The sequence below is a fragment of the Pterocles gutturalis genome, unplaced genomic scaffold (assembly GCF_000699245.1).
Source record: "Pterocles gutturalis isolate BGI_N339 unplaced genomic scaffold, ASM69924v1 scaffold431, whole genome shotgun sequence".
NCBI lineage: Eukaryota > Metazoa > Chordata > Aves > Pterocliformes > Pteroclidae > Pterocles > Pterocles gutturalis.
The window spans coordinates 64,962-88,577 of NW_010097522.1; the positions used below are offsets into that span (position 1 = coordinate 64,962).

Below are 23,616 nucleotides of genomic sequence, written 5' to 3' on the forward strand. Positions count from 1 at the left end.
CTGCGCTGTATTGTTGCCTCTCTGATTTCCTGTTGTCAGTTGGGCTGATTTTAATTAGTTTGCATTTTCAGTTGTTTTTCAGCTCATCGGGAGGGATAATTAAAACAAAATCTTGCCCTCCATGCTCCTCTCCATCCGTTGTAGCAATACGAGCTGGGCACGTTAATCTGAAGGATGCTGAAGGCAGGGCTTACCTCCTGTGAAATGTTTGGAGGCTGGTTGTTAAGCATTACATTATTCTAAACACATTAAATTGTCCTGAATGAGGAGGAAATGAGGCTGTCTCGATCATCAACCTGATGGACATTAACAGTCTCCTACCCCAAGTTTGTTAAATTTGAACTAGATTTAGCTGCTGCCTGCCTCATTCCCATTCTGCAGGGGAGGCTGTGGACAGGAAGCTGGCGAGGAGGAGGAGGAATAAATTCGAGATACCCACAGCTTGGACCAAAAGCCTTACATAAATCCTTTGGATTTCCAGACTTCAGAGAAAAAGAGTTGGCATTACTGCCTTCTGTCAACCAAGCAGGAAAGTTTAACCAAGAGTCCAAGATATGAATGCTTAAGAGTCTGGAGGTGGCTGATCTGAGGGTGGTTTAAACGTTACTGGCGAGGAAGAGGGAGAAGGGGAAGTAACACATTTCTCAGCATTTCCAGGTTTACAAAACCTGTACGCTGAGCTAGAGGCTGTTAGGATTGGCTCTGTCTCAAAATGAGGAAAACAGGGAAAAATATATATAAGTGACACGCAAGCAGTTAACCAGCAATTTCTTCAGCTTATTGCTGATATTTGTGTTTACTGTCTTTTAGGAAAATGTGAAACTGAGTTTTGAAAGTTTGACTATTGATTATTAAATGATTTTGTAATTACTATTTATGTCTCTCATATGAGCATCACTATTAGAAGCCACTAGAGCTGGCCTGGTCTCCTGTATCACAGACCTGCCATCGCCTCTGTGAAAAGCAGATTCCTGCCTTGCTGGCAACATGTAATAAGCAAATGTCTGTGTTTCCTAGCTGCAAATTAGCACAAAAACCAATACTGAGGATTTGTGTGAAGGGCTGAGGCTTCTTTTGCATCTATTGGCCGTGATGGATGAGCTAGGATTTAACATCCTCCCTCTGGTTCAGTGCAGAGCAGCGTGCAGGCGGATGAACCCCCGGCAGAGCGGGATCCAAGGCGCTGGGACGGGCACACACTGTTTCTCATTCTGCCTGCCGGGCTGCCAGTTCCAGGGCAATTAGTAGAATAAATGTCTGAGATATGTTTCCCCATCCCCAACCATTCGATGGGTTGGTCATTGTTCAGGGGGCAATATGTCTCTCTCTGAGCTACCTTGACTTTTTTATTTGTTGGCCTTAATCAGTTATAGGGTGTTAATTATACCTCTTAATTAGCCCAAGGAGCTCAGTCTTGTGCCCTTGCCAACGTGGCTCTTCATTTCCCTCCTTTCCTCTCTCCCAGAGGTCAAAAATAGCCGTCTACGAGAAAATGTGGTCTTACATGAAGTCGGCCGAACCATCGGTGTTCACCAAAACGACGGCGGACGGGGTGGCGAGGGTGCGGAAGTCGAAGGGGAAGTTTGCCTTCCTGCTGGAATCGACGATGAACGAGTACATCGAGCAGCGCAAGCCTTGCGACACCATGAAAGTCGGCGGCAACCTGGATTCCAAGGGCTATGGTGTAGCAACCCCCAAAGGCTCAGCATTAAGGTGGGTGGAATAATATAACAATATCCATGTTGTTATAGTATTCCACCTACCCTGATGTATTGTGTTGTCATTTTCTTTCTTGTGGATTTTGAGGTAACTTTAAAGTTTAAAATCTTCGATATTCCATGGAGTTAAATAAGACGGTAAATTATGGTTTCGTTTATTTAATGCATCCATTTTTTTTAGTGTTCTCTTCGTGTTGTCCTTTCTGATTGTTTGTTGCTGTTTTAATTTTACAGTTCAATGGCTTTTTCAATTTAAATGGTAAAAGCCGAGTTAACCTGCCATACGTGACGAATGTTAACTGCATGATGTGGTGTTCTTGTTACTTTCTTTCTCAAAGACGATTTCCCCATCCCGCACACTTCAGTTTTGAGCAAATGTTATCCTCCATGCCACCTTCCAATATTTAACCCTGTATTTGCTGTACAGACATTTTGATAGCTCCACGTTCTGTGAAATTTTAGCCAATTTGTCCTCTTGTGCTCCTTTTTTTATACGTTACGATTTCCTAAGCATTTGTGCATTTTTTCTTACAAGTTATGTTTTATCGTTTCAAGAAATGCTGTTAACCTGGCAGTATTAAAACTGAATGAGCAAGGCCTCTTGGACAAATTGAAAAACAAATGGTGGTACGACAAAGGAGAGTGCGGCAGCGGGGGAGGTGACTCCAAGGTCAGCCTCAATGTCACCACAATCGGGTACCTTAGCAAAGAGTAATCGGCAAGGCTGTTATTTTACTTCTCAAGGAAAAAAAAAAAAAAAAAAAAAAGCAGATGAAAACCATTTGAATAATTGTGGTGGGGGAAAAAAAAAAAAAAGCCATTTGCTTGCCCAGTAGCTCTTTCAAAGAAACGGTCTTAATTTAATATTGTCAACAGGCTTGGTCAAGCTTGGAAACCTTATTTGACTAACAGATAGAAAGTCCGGTATCGGTGGGACCTGTGCAGAGCACATCAGTGCTTGTAACTGTACAAGGAAAGAGCGATCGCATCTGGCCGCCGTACTGACCCCTGGGGACAGGGCTTCGGTCTTTCTCTGTGATTGATCTGTGACGGTTTTTGAGAGGCTTTTTTTCACCAGCGCAGACCTGGAGGCGAGAGGGCTCACTTCTCCTTTGCTCTTTTGGGGAAGGGTCAAGCAAACCAGTACCAGCACGCGCTGCTTTGCTGGCTGAACTGGTGGCACGAGTTCAGAAGCCTGGTCTGCGGACAAGAGCGGGTCTATAGCTCAGGGAGAGAAAGGGTGGCTGCTCATCTCATCGCAGCGTGGGGTCAAGAGGTAACAGTTAAGCAACGGTCATAGCAAAGGCATAATGTTGAGCAGAGACGGTAGTCACCCGTTAATGGTAAAATAATAGCAGTAACGGTAACGTGTAAGGAGCTAGCTGTCGCTGCCTTCTGTGGAGCTGAGGCTGCCCCCAGTCTTTCAGAGAGCCTGTACGGTAGCCAGACTTTCAAAGTTGGTTTAATGAGCTCGTGGATTGCAAAAGTTAGCTAGTGTGCTTTGATATTGCCAACCTCACCCTGTGAAACTGTGAATTTATGCAGTCTTCACCCTGGTGAGGAGAAGCTGTAGCTAGAGCAGGCTGGGTACTGTTGGTCACCTTGGGTACAGGAACTACCAAGAAAATGAATTTAAAATACATTGTTATACTGAAAAGTACTGAGATTAATTTTTATAGTGACACTCTCCTACAGCTAGTAGAACCAGTTCCTTAAGGAACAGTAACTCGTAATCTCTCTTACAAAAAATGCTTCAGCTTTGGTCCAAAATCAATAATAACAGTATTTTCAGTAAACTGCAGTTTTGGACAATTACTGCAAATTACTGCTGTGTTCTGTTAATAGGAGTTGCCTACAACTGGCTACGTAGGAAGTTACTCTGCTGTTCATCTCTAATGTTGGCAGAACCACTGTGTAGTAATACAGGAAGGAAAGGCTCTCAAATTCAGGTTTGTTCAATAACAGGAGGTCTGCAGTGCTCAGCAGCAGCCTCGAGGCGAGCTTGAGCTTTTTTATGCTTTTTAGCTCTGCCGCTCATCCTTCACACAGCATTTTTATATAATGTTATACTTGCCCGGTATATTAAATGTTTAATATTCTCCTGGGATCCAGCACCACATTGTCTAATGGTGCCTCCGTGAAAGAAAACTCTTCATACAAACCAGCTTCAATGAACTCCATTGCTTCAAGTTCATTGAATTAAACCCAGCCAACTAATGCTTACAGCCCGAAGGAAGCTGAAAAGGATTTTTAAAATGTTCATAATTAGGGCAGGGCCATCCTTCTATTTTTGCTCATGTTGAAAGACCTTTTAGAAAGAGTGATACCAGCCATGAGCAAGGCCATGGCCCTGGTCAGTGAATGTTAAGGGAGTGGAGTGAGATGCGCTGTGATGCTTTGTCGGTATCCAACGAAGAGGGAACGGCGACGTGTGTTTTGCTGGTTTAATCCGTAAATCACAAAGCACTGTTGTTCTGCAGTTTGTCATAACCCGCTGTGATGAAGGACTACTTGTTTGTTTGAGCTACAGCCGTCAGCTCTTGGGGCACAGCTCTGCCAGCAGAAATCCCCAGGGAGGAGAACGTGGGTCGGAGAGGACCTCCTGCAGAAGACTAAGCTAGGGGAGGCAGTGAAGGGCTTAGCTGTTGTTTCTAGAGATGTTATAAATCAAAGGGCTTTTTGTTGTTGTTCCAAAGTGGATTTTCTTTTGAGGTAGCACTTTGTAGGCACTCAGTGCTGCAGGCTGCGATGCCACGGCGTTGCAGCAAGCAGGCAGGTGCCTTCCTGACAGCGCACACCCCCATTGCCGACCACTAAGAACAACGTCCCCAGCCCCGCTGGAGCCCTGCTGACCCCCAGGTGCTACGGCCCCAGGCACTCTCACTGGCCTCTCTCTCCTCTTCTCCATCCTCCCACCAAAAGCCTGAGTTGCCCTCGTCATCTCATCCCATTTTTGGTTAATTATTTGTATGAACAAGGCTTCATTTATAGAGCATTTCAGAGGAGTTGCTTCACAACTGTGGTTTTTTTTCCCTTAAAGGAGGGGGTAGATGGGGGGGAATCAAAGAGGATGGGGGGGTGAAGATGCCCTGGGTGGAGGCACAGACCTTGCGCCCCGTCACGCAGGGCAGCATGGGGACCGTTGCGAACTCGGGGCAGCTCTCTCTACCGGCTAAGCTGACAGAGCACCTCTCTTAGCTTCACCAGTAGAGACCCAGGCTTGGGAAATCGCTGCCCTGAGTTCATAACCACCCGTTCCTCCCTGCCACCACCGAGCTGTGTGTAGCCATGGGTCATTGCAGACTGATGGTGCCAGTTTCTTAAGCTGAATTCCTCGTGCAACCTGATATTCTATCTTGTGCTGAAAGCCAGAGGTAAGTATACAGCCTGCTTGCTTGTGCCGGTGCCCGTCGCTGTACCGCAAAGGTCCCAGTCTCCCAGAAAACGCCCTCCCGTGCTCGCCCTCCCTGCGGGTTAGCATGCTGTGCGCCTGTGCTTGGAGAGGAGTGATCCTGAGTTGTGAGTTCACCTCGTGTTGTTGTATCTTACATTGCCACTGGAAAACTAAACAGTGACTTCACCTTTCACAAGGATTTTGAGTCTTGCAGCAGGAAAAAGAAATGGACTTGCTGAGAGATTTTTTGATCTGTTTGGTTATACAGACTGTCGGGCTAGTCCTGTGAGCATCGTGCACTCCTGGGGTCCACTTGTCGTTTCATAGAATCACAGAATGGTTTGGGTTTGAAGGGACCTTAAAGATCATCGAGTTCCCCCCCCCTGCCATGGGCAGGGACACCTCCCACTAGCCCAGGTTGCTCAAAGCCTCATCCAGCCTGGCCTTGAACCCCTCCAGGGATGGGGCATCCACAGCTTCTCTGGGCAACCTGGGCCACTGCCTCACCCCCTGCACAGGAAAACATTTCTTCCTAATATCTAATCTGAATCTCCCCTCTTTCAGCTTGAAACCGTTACCCCTCATCCTATCACTCCACTCCCTGATCAAGAGTCCCTCCCCATCTCTCCTGTAGCCCCCTTTAAGACTAAAGAGATTGTGCTGTTTCCACGAGATTGTGTTAAAGGCCTTGGCTGACAAATGTCTCATTTCCAGTGTTACCAGTGTATGCCAGCGCTGGTGTGGAGCAGAGGGTGCCAGTCTGCCCTGCGGCGTCTTGGCTGTCGGTACTGCTCTGGCAAAGGGAGTTCCCCCATTTCGGTAGCAGTCCTTATTTAAGAAGTCTGAAGGGGAACATGCTCCATCCACACATAATTTGTCTGTGATGCATGTCAATACTTGTGGGCTGACTTGGCTGGTGCAGACGTTCTGGTACGTGCATCAAAATTTGTTCAGTTAGCTCCCCTAAATGAGCGTGAATTTAGTTTTTATCTGTTGGATTCATGGCAAAATTATACTGTCTTCAAATTCTCTTGTACATATGAGTTGAGTTCTCAAATCGTGAGAGAATGCAAAATAGCAGTTATAAAAAAACCATATTCCAGGAAATATGTTACAGTGTATTACAAGTTTGGAAACTAATTATTTTGTTTATTATACAATCCTATCATCTCAGAGCTGAGTGATGGCTGAATAGGAATTTAACAAGAAATAGACAAAAGGGGATGCAGACGGCGGTAGCACACTGAGTGACTTAAGTGAAACTAATTATTCAGTTGCATAGGAACAATTTTCTGCTAAGATAAATTTCTATAGTTCTGCTGTTGATACATTTCTTCTATTCTTTTACCTTCCTGGTAACATTTAACGACAACCAACACAGAAGGAGATTGTTTGACTGCAGCATCTCGCCAACTTGACATGCCAAGATTCCTTGCTAATTATTTGACTTAATTTCTTTAATATATTCTTTTTTTAGGCTGATATCTCTTTTGGAGTACCTCTGTGAAATGACGTGTGATGCAATACTACTTCACTTTCCAGTTGCTTCTTTTTAATCATAGGATTACTTTTCCAGCATGCTAGTTGAGTTCTGCCTCCAGAGCCATGCTCCATAAAGCCTCATGTTCCCAGCTGTGAGTGTGGCCATTAGCAGGTGGGATTTGTTCCCCCATTTCTCTGTGCTATTTTGCTTTGATACATTTTCAGCACAGCCATTAGCATCTGCAGCATAATTTTTTTCAAGTGGCATATTTTTAGAAGAAATCTGTTCTGCGTTATTTTAGATGGTACCTGACATCTGAAGAGCACCATTGCCAAATGTGTTGTGCTTTAAAGAGAACGGTTGGGGAAATGGCTATCTTAAAAAGATGCAGCACAATTTATTTGAGCAATTTGTTAGAAATTATGGTCATCAGCATGAATTTACTTACCACCCATTCTACAGGCTTGGGTTATGAGCTGGAAAAAGAGAAAATGGCTGGTCAGAACCAGTGATGGTAGCACAGAGCTAAGTCATGTTCAGAGCTGGGAAAGTAATATGAAATTATTGTATTGTGCAAATTAGTGACAAAGCTAAATAATACATTAAAAGGAAGACATCAGAATATTTGCTTAATTGACAGGTATTACTTTATAGCATATTAGGAAATAATACTGTGTGTGTTTTGTCCCAGCAATGAAGTCTTGATGCTCTAGGAGTTCATCGGAGCACCTCGCTTGGAGCGTTGCCCAGAAGGGCAGAGAGCCTGCTCTGGTTTGCAGAAATGTCTGTGCTGTTGGGTGGATTGTTTGAGGGTATTTTCCTGGGAACGTAACTAGTAGCCTCAGAAGGAGAATTTGAGATGAGCAGGTTGCCCAGGCTGGGAAGGAGCTGATGGAGTCAGGGCTGGCATCTAAGAACTGAGAACTCTTTTGTTTTGCCTGTACAACCTTTAGCATCCTGGGGGCTGGCTCTGCTGCCTTGACGAAGCTGGACCTGAGCGCGCAAGGAGCCGTGCTGGTGCAGTGTTAACGTGACAGAGGCAAGCCAGGTGCGGCACCAAGGCGTCCTGCCTTCATGGCCACAAGAAATCTTAAAGACTCGTGACTCAGGCACTCGTTTCAATAATACCTGTGGTGCTTAACAGTTATTTTCCATAAATTGTTTGCATGAGTCATTTATCCTGTGTTGTGAGCATCAGTATGGGAAAAGCTGAGGCAGAACTCCTTGGGACTGGGAAGGGAGAAGGGAAAACCAGCAGCTGGAAGTGAGGCTTGTCTGTTTCCTCTTGAATGGTAACTGCTGTCACTAGACATCCAAAGGGAAAAGTAAATGCCTTTCTTCTTCTTCTTCTTCAAAGTAATTGTACTGTTTCAGCATTGAGCTCGGGTGGACGCAGGCACTTGTGCTGCTGCAGTGGATTGCTCTGCGCTCGCCGGCGCTGTAATCGTGGGTCAGACACCCCTAGTTTATACAAGCAATGTAGCAGTTCTTTGAATGTCTTGTGTAGCCTCTGGACTAAGCAGCACCTGCCTGCAGCTTGCTGAGGAGCCCGAGAGCAGGAGTCGCAGAAGAAGCCGTCCCAAGAGGAAGATAAATCGTAGAAGACGGGGGGAAAAACTGGATGTGTCTAGAGGCAAGAGAAAGAGAAGGTGAGGGGATAGCCCGCACGCAAGGTAAGTTGAGTTTCTTGCTCATATCCATCCAGGTTAGAAAGGATCCAGGCAATGACATGAAAGATGCACATTGCTGTCTCAGACACTGGGGGTTTGAGCGTGACATTAAGCATCTGCCCTCCCTTATTCTGCCTCGCTGTTCGGGTAGCTCTGCATCCCACCCCCCTGCCACATCTGTACCTCGAGTCTCGCGCACTGCTGTAAATGAACTACGATGACTTGGTACGGCTTGCAATTCCTAATCCAATAGGCATGTAATATTGCATTAGCACTTGGCACTTCTATTAAATTATGATCCTGTTAGTAGAGAGTTTAATTTGTTTGAGCTGCATTTGTGAAACATATAAATACACTTTCCTAGAGACAGTTGGTGCTGCCAAACACAGGCTGCAAACTCTCTGCAAAGAGTGGAGGAGCTTGCGGTGTCAGCTGGTAACACATCTGGCTCCGTGCGGGTGTGTTCAGAGAGTGTGTAGGTGTTACAGTGGCATTGTATGTCTGTAGATGTCTTCCATGTTGCAGCAAATACAGCATCAGTTCAAACACCTGAATTTAACATGCATACCCAGTTACTGCAGGGAAAAAACCCACAGATTCCACAGCGATACAGGGGTTGCCTCTGAAAAAAAAAAAAAAAAGCCAAGAAACCTTGAACTGACCAAAAAACCACTATTTATGGAAAAACACAGTAATGAAGACTAGAACAAAGTTCTGTTATGAAGAACTACTAAATAGCAGTAACTAAAAAAACCCATCCCCTGACAGATCGTTCGCATAGCATTCAATGGCTGTTACAAAACCTGTGTTCAGCACCTTTTGCAAAGCCAAAAGCAAAAAGTTCACAGGCATTGGCCGTCAGAGCAGAACTGAAAGCCAGTGTACCCGTGCAGGGGTCTCTAATGTCCTTTGACCAGCAGCAATCCCCGCAGGCTGACACACCATGTCACCGCCTGCCTCCGCCTCCCACGGCTGCTGGCTCTGTTACTGACAGCACCGCACCGCGCACAAATTTTTTAAACGATGTTGTATGCTGTCTTGTAGGTAAGGTTTTGGTCATCCTGTGACACTGTTCAGTATCAAGAGGCACAGAACAGGCAAAATGTGCTGCAGGAGATCCCAGCCCAGCTGTCCATGGTGGCCAGGGGCTCCTCCTGGCAGCTGGGGAGCTGTGGTCCTGGGGTTGCTCCTCGGTGCCTTGAGCAACGGGAACCGCTTCTGGCCCGGCTGTTGAGGAAAAACAACGTCCTTCTGCCGGGGGATTTATCGCTGTGCTGGATGCCCCCAAGCACTATCCCAGCCATGGACACGCAGTGTGTTTCTTAGGTGGCTCGGGGATGTATGGGGCTTGAGGCACCAAGTTTTATCTTTTAATTTTTAAAGCTCTTTGTCTTTGCAGACTAGATGGCTTTCACTTTTATCCCTTCCTCTGCCCACCCATAAAGCATTTCAGTCCATCACATGTTAACTCTTATAGATGTGCAAGGGCTGGTAACACAGGGCAGGGGAAAAATGGTGCAGGTCTGAAATGGTAACAAAGAGCAACCAAGTTCATTCCTTACAGAGGAGATGCCTGGTGCTTTGTCCATGAATATTAAATGTTCAGCATGAAATACAGAAGGTAGTTTTTTGAGACAGAAGGTCACAAATAGGAGTAGTGAGTGACGGTATGTTTTATGCCCACATTTTCAGGGCTCTGTTCACTCCTGCTTGAAGTACCAGGTAACTCTAGTCTTGAAATAAACAAGGTGGGTTTTAATAATGAACCCATTTCCATCCAAAATCTTCCCGGTCCCTCACGCGCAGGTGCATGGCAGAATGTGAAGTTGTGGCACAGAGACATCACCAAATTGGTGAATTATGATCTATCAGATAGATCTGATCTCGGCAAGAGCAGAGCTCTTGGACAATGCATTCACCCGCAGGTTTTGTATGTAGTCAGAAGTTATTGCAGTAACAAGATCTGACAAAAAAATCCATTCAGTAGTTGCAGATCAGGCTGGGATTTATGGAGCTTGGGGGAATAAAGTGCCTTATTTGATTTAGATTGGTCTTTAACCTCAAGTGATGCCCTCTGGAGAATAATGCTGGATTTGGTATCTCTTCCTGGATTGTTTCTATCTTTACATTTTAATGATACCAAGATGGTTGTTAGTGAGATTTTCATGGTATGCTGTCAAATTAAGCCGAGTGCCCAGGCTGGATTTCTGCGTTTGTCAGTGCCCTGTGCCGCCATGCGCCCGCGGGGCCAGCTCGGGGACACGGTGGTGGCCGCTGGCCGCTCCGGCAGTGAGCAGAACGAGAGGCCCCGTGAGCCGAGTGGGGAAGGCTGGTGATTCCGCATGATGCGTGGCTTTGAGGTGTTTCTCTGCAGTGCTGGATACATGGGGCTGAAGTGTCGGTACAAAGCAGTGGTGCGGTCGGTTCGGGGTCGTTCTCGCCGTCCCCTCCAGATATTTACCTCCTGGAGCATGGCAAAAGTGACACTTCCCACATGTCCACAACACACTTCCCTGTCTGCTCCCCCTGGAGCTAGTGGAGATTTGCCAGGGATACCAACAGGAACAATTAATTCCTTGTTTTCAGTGGCTTTACCCTAGAGGATTTTAGGAAGCATTTTGAATGACAGAAGTGCTTGTTTGTTTGCACCTTAGTCCACTTGCCTTTCCTCTGGCACTATGAGGTGGATTTTAGAAACCCAAGCATTTAATGTCCAAACTCTTTGATGTCACGACGTTGGTGGTTGGGTTGTGCTGCCGTCAGCAGTCCCAGGGATGCTCCACCTGGCAAGGACAGCTTTGGTCATCAGAAATAAGAGAAAAACAATCCCTGCTGCAGAAGTGAGAGTGCTCTAAATACGTCAGGTTCCTAAATTAAAAGGATTAGGTAGAGATAACAGGGATTAAAAATAAGTCAAAAGCCACTTTATAATGTATTAACCAAGACCGGGTACCACCATGGACTTTGGCATCCTTCATGTCACCGAGGCTTGGCCGGGAGGGTGCAGAGCCCTTTGCGGGGGATGCAGCTGCTGGTCTGACTGCCCAGCTCAGCGAGGGCTGCGCGCCGGCTCGGAGGGAGGACATCACCTTCGTTCATCTCGGGATCTTCATGGGGACGGATTTGCCAAAAACCTCCTGTGGCTTTTTGTTGGTCTGATCCCACAAATCAGCCATGAACTTGGCCTAGGCAAATATTGGACCAGATTTGCAGCTGTTCTGTGCCCCTGCGGTGTGACACAGCCAGAGCCCAGGGGTGCCTTTGGCGTTGTGATTTTGCCTCCCCCGATGTACCCAAATGGCCAGGGCCGGCGTACGTTAAAACACAAACAGCTTTGCTGTAAATACCGCATCCCTGCTGACATGCGTGTTCAGCTCCACAGCGCTTCTCCAACCAGAATTATTTGACATCTGATATTGTACTGGTGGGAAAAAAATGAAAAAGGGGCATGTTAATGACCACGCAGGATTTCACGTTGTGGCAGATGCAGTATTAAGCACATTGGGAAGTCGTGTCTCTGGCCTTGTAGCCAGCCCTGTTTGCAACGGACAGGGCTCTTGTTGGCCACATCTACCATACGTTTGGAGCCGGTGTCCATCTGCCTTGTGAGGAGGATCTCCATCGCCGCTGGCCTCAAGACCTTCATCACTGAGCAGACTTTCCGTCCCTGGGTGAGGTGGCACACATCCTCCCCAGCACCGCTGGGGACGCAGACATCCTGCCCAAGTAGCACTGCAGAAGCCACCAAGCCCTTCTGCGTGGGGACCACTCGTAGACACAGTGGAGCTGTGGTGGCTGGAGCTCCTGCTTAGCTCTTAGCATCCTCCCAAGCCATCCGGCATCCCTCCTGGGGCTGAGGTGCTGATCCACTCTTCGGCAGCTTGCTCTCTGCTCTCCTGAGCCTCAGCCCCAGGCACTAGTGGAGAAGGGACATTTTCAAGACCAGAGAGGAGCTCTCACTGCTGATGTTATTCTGCTGTTCCTTCAAGCTTGTGGGGATTTCTTTCTTTACCTTCTACCCACAAGAAAAGCTACATTTGGACTCTCAAGATGCTGCAAGCAGCAGTGCTGAGAAAATGTCACACCTGTACCTTGTACACCAAATGCTCCACAAAACATCAGAAACCAGCTGATGATGTGTGGAGGAACCCCTGTGGTTTGTAAAACCCAGGTGGCGAAAGATGCCAGGTCAGCCCTGGGGCAGCCCCACTGCCTGGAGATTCCATGTAACCCCTGCACTGCCCACCCCGTCCTGGGCAGCTCCGAGGAAGCCCTTTAATTAGTGCTTCGAAGAGGCCTTACTTCTTACATCTTTTCTTTGCAGCTCGTTTTTCTGAAAGATTGCGTCTAAAAATTTTAAATTAATTCTGAGCAATGGTTCATCTGGTTTGAGGGAACGGTGCTGTCTGCTGTGTTCGTTTTCTCTCCTTGGCAATGAGTGTTTTTGGGTATAACATTTATATTACATCCATTATAGCATAGAATGGGATGTGAATTATCCAAAGCTGTTCCAATCACCACTTAAATCTTTACTGATTGCAAGTAATAAACATAACTATAGTGTTGCCAAGGCTTCATGCCACTCAAACACCAGTTACACACAACCGACGAAAATCTACGGATTATTGGGTGAGATTTTTCAAGTCCCAAAGTGACTTTTTGCTCCTAAATCTCACCTTTAGTGGTCACGAGCAATTCTCTGTGTTGCCTGCTGGGACTTGTAAGGACCCACCCAAACACTGGGCTACAGAGCTGCTAGCATCGATACGTCCCATCACTTGCTCCTGGAAAGCAGCCCTTTCCTGGCAAGGCTGGCAACCAGAATGTTCTTTTCATAGATTAACAGCACTTTTCCCAAGAAGCTGCTCAGCCTGTTCTGCGCAGTCTGAGTTCATTCAGGGAAGCGTCCTTTTTGCAGTGCTGGCACATAGACATGGTGGACAGTAACTGGAATCAGATTGCCTAAAGAGCAGCTTTGCCAGCTTTTGGAGTTTACCTGGGACTTCAGCCTGCTGGGTCTCTTTCTTAAGTTGGTAGAAGCTAGAGTGATGACATGAGATAAAATATCTTTTTTCAGGTTATCTGCTTTTATGCAGGTGCGGGTGAAATCATGGAAACAAACCTAAAAGGTCACTAATCAAATTAAAAAACTGTTATGATCTATAATTTGAGGGGGCAGAAGTTATACCTTCTTGAGGCGTCATAGCGTTAGTGGATAAGGGAAGAGCAACGGACATCATCCACCTGGACTTGTGCAAAGCATTTGACACTTTCTGGCACGACATCCTTGTCTCTAAATTGGAGAGACATTGATTTGATGGATGAACCACTCAATGGATAAGAAATTGGCTGGATGGTCGTACTCAGAGTTGTGGTCAACGGGTCAATGTCCCAGTGGAGACCAGTGAGGAGTCGCGTTCCACAGGGGCCCAGAAGGCCAACCATATCCTGGGGTACGTCCAAAGAAGCATCGAGGGAGCAGCAGGTCAAGGGAGGTTGATTCTCCCCCTCCACTCTGCTCTCATGAGACCCCACCTGGAGTACTGCATCCAGCTCTGGAGTCCTCAGCACAGGAAAGAACACAGAGCTGTTGGAGCAAGTCCAGAGGAGGCCACAAAGATGGTCAGAGGGCTGGAGCACCTCCTGTACAAGGACAGGCTGAGATCAGCCTGGAGAAGAGAACGCTCTGGGGAGACCTTGTAGTAGCCTTCCAGTACCTGAAGGAGGCCTACAAAAAAGCTGGAGAGGGACTTTTTGAAAGGGCACGTAGTGATAGGATGAGGGATAACGGTTCTAAACTGAAAGAGGGTAGGTTCAGATTAGATATTAGGAAGAAATTTTTTCCTGTGAGGGTGGTGAGGCAGTGGCCCAGGTTGCCCAGAGAAGCTGTGGATGCCCCATCCCTGGAGGGGTTCAAGGCCAGGCTGGATGAGGCTTTGGGCAACCTGGGCTAGTGGGAGGTGTCCCTGCCCATGGCAGGGGGTTGGAACTGGAGGATCTCTAAGGTCCCTTCCAACCCACACCTGAGGGATGATCTCACCCATCAGCATGGTGAACATTACTTGGTGTGGAAGCAGTGCTGTATTTTATGCAAGATCGACCTTCATGACAAAGAAGTGCTGTAGCGATTCCTGAATTTGGAGGGAGAGGTGGCCGGGATTTTTAAATAGAACCTGAAGCTTTGGGGATCTAGTTCACAGATGTAATTTTAATGAGTGAGTGAACATCATTTTTCGGTTCTCTCTGTCATCATCATCCTGTCACCTGGGGCCACCAGCCCCGAGGGATGCAGCAGCACTTTTGGGGCTGGTGTCCCAAGCCAAGAGGGGCTGAAATGCAGCAGGGAGGAAGCCCCGGGGCCACACAGCCAAGGGCAGAGGAGGTTCCCTTTGAGGTGTTGCCACATTGCATTTGGAAAAAGACTGGCACAGCTTGTTTTCTACCAGTAACTCATGACATCTGAGCAGGGTCTCCTAAAAGGGGAGCAGAGAAACCAAACTGCTGAAAACACCGATAAAACCCTCTGTCCCGGGTGTAAATTCAGGTTTGCAGCAGACTCTGATAAAGTGAAATCTGTGAGAAGAGGTGGACACCGATCTTAAAGGCGTGCCTCTCTTAAATAAATCAACCATAGCAAATGGATTAATTTGCCATCCGAGGCAATACTATTTAGTATGAGGCTCCCGGTACCGTTTCTCTAGACTCAAGTCTTCCAGTCATTTGTAGATGTCAGCAAAAAAAAAAATCTTGGTGGGGTTTGGTGAAGCTTCCCAACAGATCCAACCTCACATGGTTATGCCTGGATCAGACAAGCCTACTACACCTGGATGAAAAGCACAAGGGAAAAAAAAAAAATCCTTCAATTATGGTGAGGAACTAAAACGCTGCAAGTTTCTGCCCAAGAATACCATCCTGTGACATCCGAAATACTGACATCCTGATCTTAATTGCTTCAGCTCATTTTCCTGGGTGTACAGAGCACAAGAGAGCACAAGATCTCAAACATTAACGTTTTACTTTGATAACAGCAACCAAACCAATAGAGAGCTGGTCTGGAAACCACAGTGGGGGGATGAAAAATAATCTCATCATAAATTAAAGCAGAGGAGAAACAGCTGAAGCCACCCGGGAAAGGGCCAAGGACCTTGAAGGATATCCCATAAAGCCCAACAACAGCAACCTAATTAAAAAAGCAGCTGGAAAGCACAAAATTATCCCAGGAAAAAGATGAGGAAATGGAAGTCTTTTGAGACAGACACCAAGAAACTGAGCAGATGATCCTCTGAGCCATTTTTGAGGTGGTGCAACCAGCCAAGAGGCAGGTTGGCGGCTGGGTCACAGCTTCCTGTAGGACCAGAGCGAGACGTTTAGTCTCTCCACTCCTCTGCTTCTAAGGCAATTAAAAAAAAAAAAATCCCCCCTCAACCAAACAGTGCCAGGGCAGGCTATGAAAAATCCCCTTCCTACAGCCAGCAGCCCTCGCTCCCAGAAGAACCCCAGGCTCCCCCCTCGATAGCCAAGAAAACACTTTGCAACTCAGCAGCCTTTGCCCTGCCAGCGTGGGCGGGGTGCTGGCACTGCCCGAGGGCCTTTTTTGGGATAGGTCGAGTTGCAAGAAGAGGATTCACATTCGAAACATGCTGCTGAGTGTTCGGCGAGAAAAACACCACGATCGAGACATGCCCTTCGGCCCCTCCATCAGGCTCTTGGCCAAAGCCATGCCCAACTCTTGACTATTAAATTGAACAGGGCTAGACAGCGTCTCGGAGACAAGCAATTGGAAAACGTACCAGCAGCCAGGCTCACTCTTCAATATATTTACTGAACTCGGGAATTTGGGAGCTGAGTCGCCCATCCCGCACCAGCTCACATTGCATCCCCACGGGGGAAGTGCTGGACTGGGGGCTGCAGAGGCCTCCCACCTTCTCCCACCCTCGGGTCGCTCAAATCCTGCTGCACGGGAGAGCAGCTCGCCCATTCGGAGCTCTTGGGGTTAATATCCTGGAAGCAGACAAAATTGTTCCTTAGGACTTTGGTGAAACAAGCTGCATTTCGTGCTACAACTGTGAAGCACAAATTAGTGCCTTTTCTAGCGCATTGAGAGGGCTTTTGTGCTCCGGTACAGGCTGTTCATCCCCGTGCCCGGGCCAGCAAAATGGCAGAGCCGAGGGCAGCCGGGAGCTCGCTCAGGCGAACCTCCAGCTCGTCTGTGTGCCGAGGGGGACAGGACGGGCTACAGCAGGGGAGGACAAGCTCCAGCCACTGCTTCATGTCAGACTTTCCTGCCCTGGTCTCTCCTTACCTGACCTGCCCATGTCGTAGCATCCACCCATGACCAGCCCTCATCCCACGCAGGGTTCCTTACAGCCCCCCCAGCACCGGCACATCCCGGCACGGCGACAGCTCCGCCGGCAAGGGGTTGGTGGGTCTGAAGCATGCACCTTCTCCCCAGCGCCTGTCTGCCCATCCTGCTCCACTCCTCATGCCGGGACAGACGGACGCAGCAAATCACCTCTTTCCTACCTGGGCTGAGCATTGCAGTACCTCACCTGACAAACAGAGCCATGACAAACTGTAGTGAAAACCCCAGTTTAGGCAAATTCCCGTCTGTTTAGTTAAGATAATTTTAGTTCGCTACCTTTTTTTTTTTTTTTTGGCAGTTGCGTTTGCGTAATTAACTGCAATCTTGGCTTTAAAAAAAAAAATAAAGCACCCTAATTAGCATGTTAAGCCTCCTCATTTCCCAATACTGTATAATGTTGTGGAAGCTAATCTATAATGTATTGGATGTTATGCAAATTCTCTGTACTCCATATGGGGTTTATAAAGGCATGCAAATTAAAAATAGTGTTTGGAATAGGACTGGGGGGAGGGGAAAATTTGCACAATAAAAAATGTGGATAGGAGGAAAGATGTTTGTAACCTTCTCCCTATTGTTTGCGTATTCTCAGCTGCACAATGCTTTTCAAAGCAGAGAGATGTATTGCATAAAATCTCTCCAAATTGGATAGTTTTTAAATGAAATTTAAAATGAGAGCACTGTTCTCTAAGCAGTAATCCACACCGCTCGTTCTGCTGGGGCTTGTAACGGGTGGGCAAAGGCACTCAGCTTTCACTGACTTGCATTACAACCATATTTTCCCGGGTGTCACCAGGAGCCTGGTCACAACACAGCTGCCCAGGAGGGTCCATGGTGGTGGCTTGGCCGGGACCTGGCTGGTCCCCTCCAGCAGAAGCCAACGGGGCAGGGATCTGCAGTGTCTGTGGAGGGTGCTTTGGTCACAGTGATATTTTATAAGCCTGTCTATAACTGGATGCAAACCTAGCCGCGATACAGCTGGCTTTTTATGATGCCACCGGCTCAGGGTGGAAGGGCTCTGTGCCTGCTGCCGGAGCGAGCCAGCAAACGCGTCCCGTCTCCTGAGGCTTGTCACTGCCGCCCGTCGGCCGTGTCCGGCTGAGCGTGTACAGCTTTCCCTGATTGATCCTTAATTAGATTACAGCTGCTGCTTCAAAATAGCAATTTTACAAAAATAAAATCTTGGCCGGTGTCAAGCCGAGCCCTGTGCAGAGCAGGAGGAGAGGTGCTGCCTCTGCCTGGCCAGCCGGGATGGGCGCAGGCGGCACCAGGACCAGCCGTTCTCCCCATGTAGGTGGCTTCTCCCTGCTGCTGCCCTCCCTGCTGGGTTCGGGGACACCGTGATGGGTCACGTTGGTGCAGCCTGTGGGGCATTCAGCTCAGGAACTCTCGAACACGCGCAATTTTCTCATGGACCCCCATGACCTGCCCAGCCTGTCCCCCGTCCCTGGGCTGCCACCCTCCGGGGTGGCACCTGGTGCCTGCTCTCCTCCCAACGGGCACAGAGCACCTCCGAGGACGGTGCTTTTCAACATCAGCCTCCAGCGGGTCTCATGGCCATCTCGGAGGCAGCTTCTCGGCAGATTGGGGAATGGGCCTTCTCTTCACCAGCTGCTTTTTCCAGGATTTGCCCACCCCAGGCACAGCAGGGCTCTGCCACTGGGACATTTCCCTAAATGCCGCCATGTAATTAAGCTTGTAATTAAGGTGTTTTTGTCTAGGTTGTGCTGTTTTTTCTCCTGAGTCTCTTCTGCTCTGCAGAGAGTCGTGCGCTTTGGCAGGGAGCAGTGAGAGCAAGGAGTGAAGCTGGCATGGGGCAGCCGTGGGCTGAGCTCCTGCCTCTCCTCCGCTGACGGCAGGCGTGGATGGACCCATGTTCAGGGCAGCCTTGTGCATGTCTGCCTGGTGTTATCCCACACAAAGTGGCACGGCATCATTGAGGATAAAGCCCCATCCCTTTCCTCTCCACCAGCTGCCCTGCGTGGCCGTTGAGCGGGGATCGAAGCTGTTCAAGCAGGTGCAGGAACTGAAGATGTCCCTAACGTAGGGAGCCTGTCTCATGGAAACGGGCAGGAAAAACCCCGAGACATCACACAAGGAGGAAATGGAAATGACAAAACCCGATCCAACAGAGGGCTCCTCAGGCGCCGCTTTCCCGCAGGGAAGGGACAGGCAAGCTCAGGTCCCCTGGGCTTGCCGGCTCTTGGCAGCATCAGTCAGCAGCTCACTTCGTCCTGACAGCGTCTCCCACCTGGGGCACTTTCAGCTGGCGTTCCCGTGGTCACTGATTTGTTTCATAAAGGTCTGCGTTTGCTTATTTGCTGCTGCAGTTCCCTGGACTGGCAAAGTTGGGAATGCTGCAGCTCCAGGGGAGAGCCAGTGCCCGCGCGGTGCCTCCGACCCACCGCCACCAGGGAAACGGCCGTGACGGCTGCAAAAACTCCCTCCTGACACCCACCCTGGGGTTTTTTGATTTGCAGATGTGCACACACACACACATCACTGTAAGAAGCCAAACGTGCTCGTTCATGGGGCTTGCTGTCTGTTAGTGCAATAGGAGGGGTCCTGCGAGATCAGACCCAGCACAGTCCGTAAAGCTACTGTGAACGCCTGTGTTTGTACAAAACTGGGAAATTGGCCTTGCTTCGTTTCTACTACCTTCATTTAACAGTGAGTGCCGATTACTCAAAGCGATATGGGCAGGACCTGGTAATATAGCGTTGCTGTAGCGTTAACTTAAAGGGGATGATCCAGTTGCCTGCAGTGTAAATACTTTGTGGCCAGGAACCCTGCTTTATCGCTTTGTATAGTTTTAAAGTAGTTTAAAGATTGAATAACATAAAATAACATAATATAATGTTATTTATGTTATTTCCCACGTGAAGAACTCCTGTAAACCTTGCAGTATTGAAACTCAGTGAACAAGGCATCTTAGACAAGCTGAAAAACAAATGGTGGTACGATAAGGGTGAATGTGGAGCCAAGGACTCCGGAAGTAAGGTCAGTCGCTGAAGGTCTTTTTGTACTGATTAGCAATCACATTTTGACCCACTGTTTGTTTTATACAAAGAATGACTTTCAAAAGTTGGTATTTACATTTTGAAGGTTGAAAGAAAAGACTAGAAAAAGAATAATTAAGTCTCTGAACGTGACAGCATTTTTCTTTTATGCAGTAACAGACTGTAGTAGTTGTAAGTATGTTTTACTGTCTATTTTGCTAGAAAAACATGGAAAGAGAAGCCCCCAAAACCTCCCAAGCTGGTATCTTCAATTAAATGTGCAAAGTTTCAGCACAATCAATGAGTATGATTCAGGCCAGCAACTTTTCTTATTTTTAGTTTTACTGAAAGCCCACATTTTTGTTTCAGAATTGGGGCTTAGATTCTCTACATGTCAGTTTGGGAACCAGTCACATGCTTGGTAAGGGTGGGCGATTTCAGAACAGACCTGTGATAAGGAAAAAAACCACCCTTCCTGCCCCATTTCCCAATTCAGATTGAGGTTGGTTTGATTAAAAAAAAAAATCTACAAAAATACTATTGTTAATTTATTACTTAAATATTATGTTCTTTTTAATCCTGCTTTGAACCGTTTTGCTGCTGTGCTGCAGGGCCGGCCAGCCTCCAGCAGCTCCTCGGGCAGGACGCTGCAGAGCCCAGGGGACATCCCACCCCTGAGGTGACACATGGATCCACTTGGTAGCTACACACTTAAATTGGACGAAGTATTTATTATTTACACCATTCCTTTAAAAGAAAACACAGAGGATTATTTTTTTTTTAATGCTTATAGAGGAAAAAATCTCTGTAGAAGTGCTGAGCTTGTTGGAGTAAAGGACATTTTCAAAGGCACCAAGAGGAGGAAAAATCCATCTCCAGCTGAAATGAGTCACAGTGGAGTGCCTCGCTCCCCTGGTGCCTTTGGAAATGCTCTCTGTAATCATTCAAACAGAAAACTATAATTTGGAAGCACCCTCTCAGCACCCTCACTCTCTCACCCTCTCAGAGGACAATTTCAAGTTCCAAGGAAGCCAATAATAAAAAATTCATTGATTTCAGCTGGACTGGAAGTTGCTTAGGGCACAACCCTGTAGCTGTAGTATGAGTTGAATTTGGGATCATGGGCCATCCGAACGCACAACAGCTGCAGAAGAAAACTGTAATTGAAAAGAGGTGTAAATGAGTGATAGCTTCCGTTTAATTGGCTCTTTGCTACAACTGCATCCATCCAAACTGAAATGCACACACACTTAACAAGGCACATCATATCTTTTCCTGACTATATGCATGTTTTGCTGTCCCTGGAGATGCTTGTAAACTGAGCTCCGTCAGCACAGCCCCTAGCTGCAGGTTGCTCTGGCCCCTGTCCATCCCGCCAGGCCAGTGCGGCATGGAGATGGCCAGTGGCCATGTGGCCACCATCAATTCCTGCCGGCAGCCAGCCCGCACAGCAGCAAAAGGGTTGCGGCTCCATTTAATCTGATGACAGAAACCTCTTTTTAAACATGCAAACCCTCTCCCCCATCTGACATGTATTGAAGGAAGGTAAACCCTGGTGAGGGTGACACAATGACTGGTTTTGTTCAGGAACTTGCTCTCCCTCGGTCACCAAAGGCACCAGTTTGGCTTAGGGCTCTGCTGCTTGACCTTAAAATAACTGACTGCCTTGTTAGGATGGTTTTTTTCCCTAACTGTTGGGAAAAAAAAAAAAAAAAAAAAAAGGTAGATAAGTTTAGCAGCATCGCAATAATTTTATCTACATTCGCCAAAACCAAGTGTGCAGTGGTTTGGGTTTTTCTTTTTCTAGTTTTATAGCGGCCTCCTGTAAAACCTGCCGTTCTACGTAGCCGCTGCTGTCCCCACCAGAGCTCTCCCATGGTGGCCTTGCCACCAGAGATGCTTGGCCATAGACAGGTTTGCTCTGGGATGCCAAAGGCCTGGGGAAGTCAGTGACCAAAAAAAAAAAAAAAACACCGCCTTGGAGTCGGCCAGGGTTTCACCCGCCGAAGGGTGGGAGACGGAGCAGTCCCCGGGCTGTCGGGGACGGGGGGGCCAGCACCGACCCACGCGTGGGACACTGACCGAGTGTAGTTACTCCAGCTAGGACTAAGTGCCACGTAGCCTGTTGTCTGTCTGTTTGCCTGCTCCTCCCAGCACGACTGACCGCCTGGCTCGTTTCTCTTAGGACAAGACGAGCGCTCTGAGCCTGAGCAATGTCGCCGGGGTTTTCTACATCCTGGTGGGAGGCCTGGGGCTGGCCATGATGGTGGCGTTGATCGAGTTCTGCTACAAGTCTCGGGCCGAGTCCAAGCGAATGAAACTCACCAAGAACACGCAGAACTTCAAACCTGCTCCCGCCACCAACACCCAGAATTACGCTACGTACCGAGAAGGCTACAATGTGTACGGCACAGAAAGTGTGAAAATCTAGGGGTACGGCTGCGGGACGGGAGCTCCCACCTCTGGGGTTTCTTCCTTCCTTTTTTTTTTTTTTTTTTTTTTTTTTTTTTAAGGTGTGTGTGATATTCTGGTGTGTGGATCGTCAGACTTCTGCAAAGGGGCTTTTGAAACATCGTCTGGTGGCAGTCTCAGAATATAAGTGATTTAAATTTCTTCCCTGAGCAGAAGTAAGCTTGGTACATATATTACAAACAGTGATAGCTGGCTTCGTGGTGAAGTGAGTCACTCCTCTCTCCAGCATTGTGCTAGTTCAGTACATATAAAGGTATTTTTTAAATTGTTTTTTAAATTCCTGTAAGCAGAATTTGCATCTCTCTTGCTAGTGACCTCTTCCTCTGTACTTTTTAAGCTGTTATCAGGTCAGGTAAGTACTTTTAGGAAGTCTCCAAAAAACGTACAAGAGAACAAAAAAAGTCTACACTAGAAATCATGATTTGTAAGGCATGGAAAGTAGAGTTGAATTGCTGAAAAATGACTCTGGAAAAGCCTGGTTAGCCCATGGCCCACAGACTGTGCCTCTCCCCAGGCTGAGCTTCCCTGCCCCTCGCTGCTGGGCAGTGATGAAATCTTTCTGGTTTTATTATAGATCCTCACCCTGACAGCATGCAAGAGGAGAAGCAGCAGAGAAAGTGGCTACTTCATGGATTCGGACCACCTGAGCCAGTCGCACTCTCTCCGAGGTGTCAGGCATGACACGCACTGACGATGGTGCAATGTACTTTTAATAGGAAAAACTGATATTTTTTCCTTCAGTGCCTTATGGAAGACTCTGAGACTCACAACAATGCAAACCATCACTGAAATATTCTTGCTTTGCTTGAAAGAAGAAAAAGTAAAAGAAAAAAGAAAATAATAAAATAAAAGAGAAAAGAAGGAAAGGAAAGGAAAGAAAAGAAGAGAAAAGAAATAAAAGAAAAAAAGAAAGGAAAAGGAAAGAAAAGAGAAAAGAAAAGAGAAAAGAAAAGAAAAGAAAAGAAAAGAAAAGAAGAGAAAAGAAAAGAAAAGAAAAGAAAAGAAAAGAAAAGAAAAGAAAAGAAGGAGAAAAGACTAAAAGGAAAAAATAAAAAAAAAGGAAACAGACAAGAAAAGAAGAGAAAAAGAAAAGGACTGGTAACAAGACATTAGTAAGTGAAAAAAAATTATTGTAAAAAAATCAGTGCAACAAAAGCCATTCTTTGATACCACTGCACAGTAAATGAACTTGTGTCCTGAAAGCAAACCGCAGCCGGTTTCATCAGCCACCCAAATCGTATCAAATTATGAAATGCCTCCTGACACAAAGCCTCAGAAATCTGCTGCGTGCGAACATGGACTGGCCTGTCACTGCTTGTATGAGCTGATGTCAAGATGTTTCAGTATTTACTTACCAGTGGTGTGATTTTTTTTTTCCCCCAAGCCACTTTAAACTCTCCAGCTAATTTGAGCAATTCCATATAGCAGTAAAAGGTGTAACACCTGAAGAAAAGAAATCTGTGCATTCAAACCAGATAAGGACAATGACTGTGAATCTGTAAATCCAAAAGAAAGTAATTT

The 23,616-nt window shown here is 47.2% G+C and overlaps 1 protein-coding gene across 1 annotated transcript in view; it reads left to right on the forward strand.

Moving 5' to 3' along the window:
* Nucleotides 1-22,915, forward strand: part of GRIA3 (glutamate receptor, ionotropic, AMPA 3) — a gene marked incomplete at its 5' end in the record, with an annotated part of 84,795 nt that extends 61,880 nt beyond the window's left edge. The window contains 4 exons of the mRNA XM_010075539.1: nt 1,466-1,713; nt 19,510-19,624; nt 21,809-22,056; nt 22,670-22,915. Of these exons, the coding sequence (XP_010073841.1) occupies nt 1,466-1,713; nt 19,510-19,624; nt 21,809-22,054 (609 nt within the window). The remainder of the gene's footprint in view (nt 1-1,465; nt 1,714-19,509; nt 19,625-21,808; nt 22,057-22,669) is intronic.
* Nucleotides 22,916-23,616: the final 701 nt, after the last annotated feature.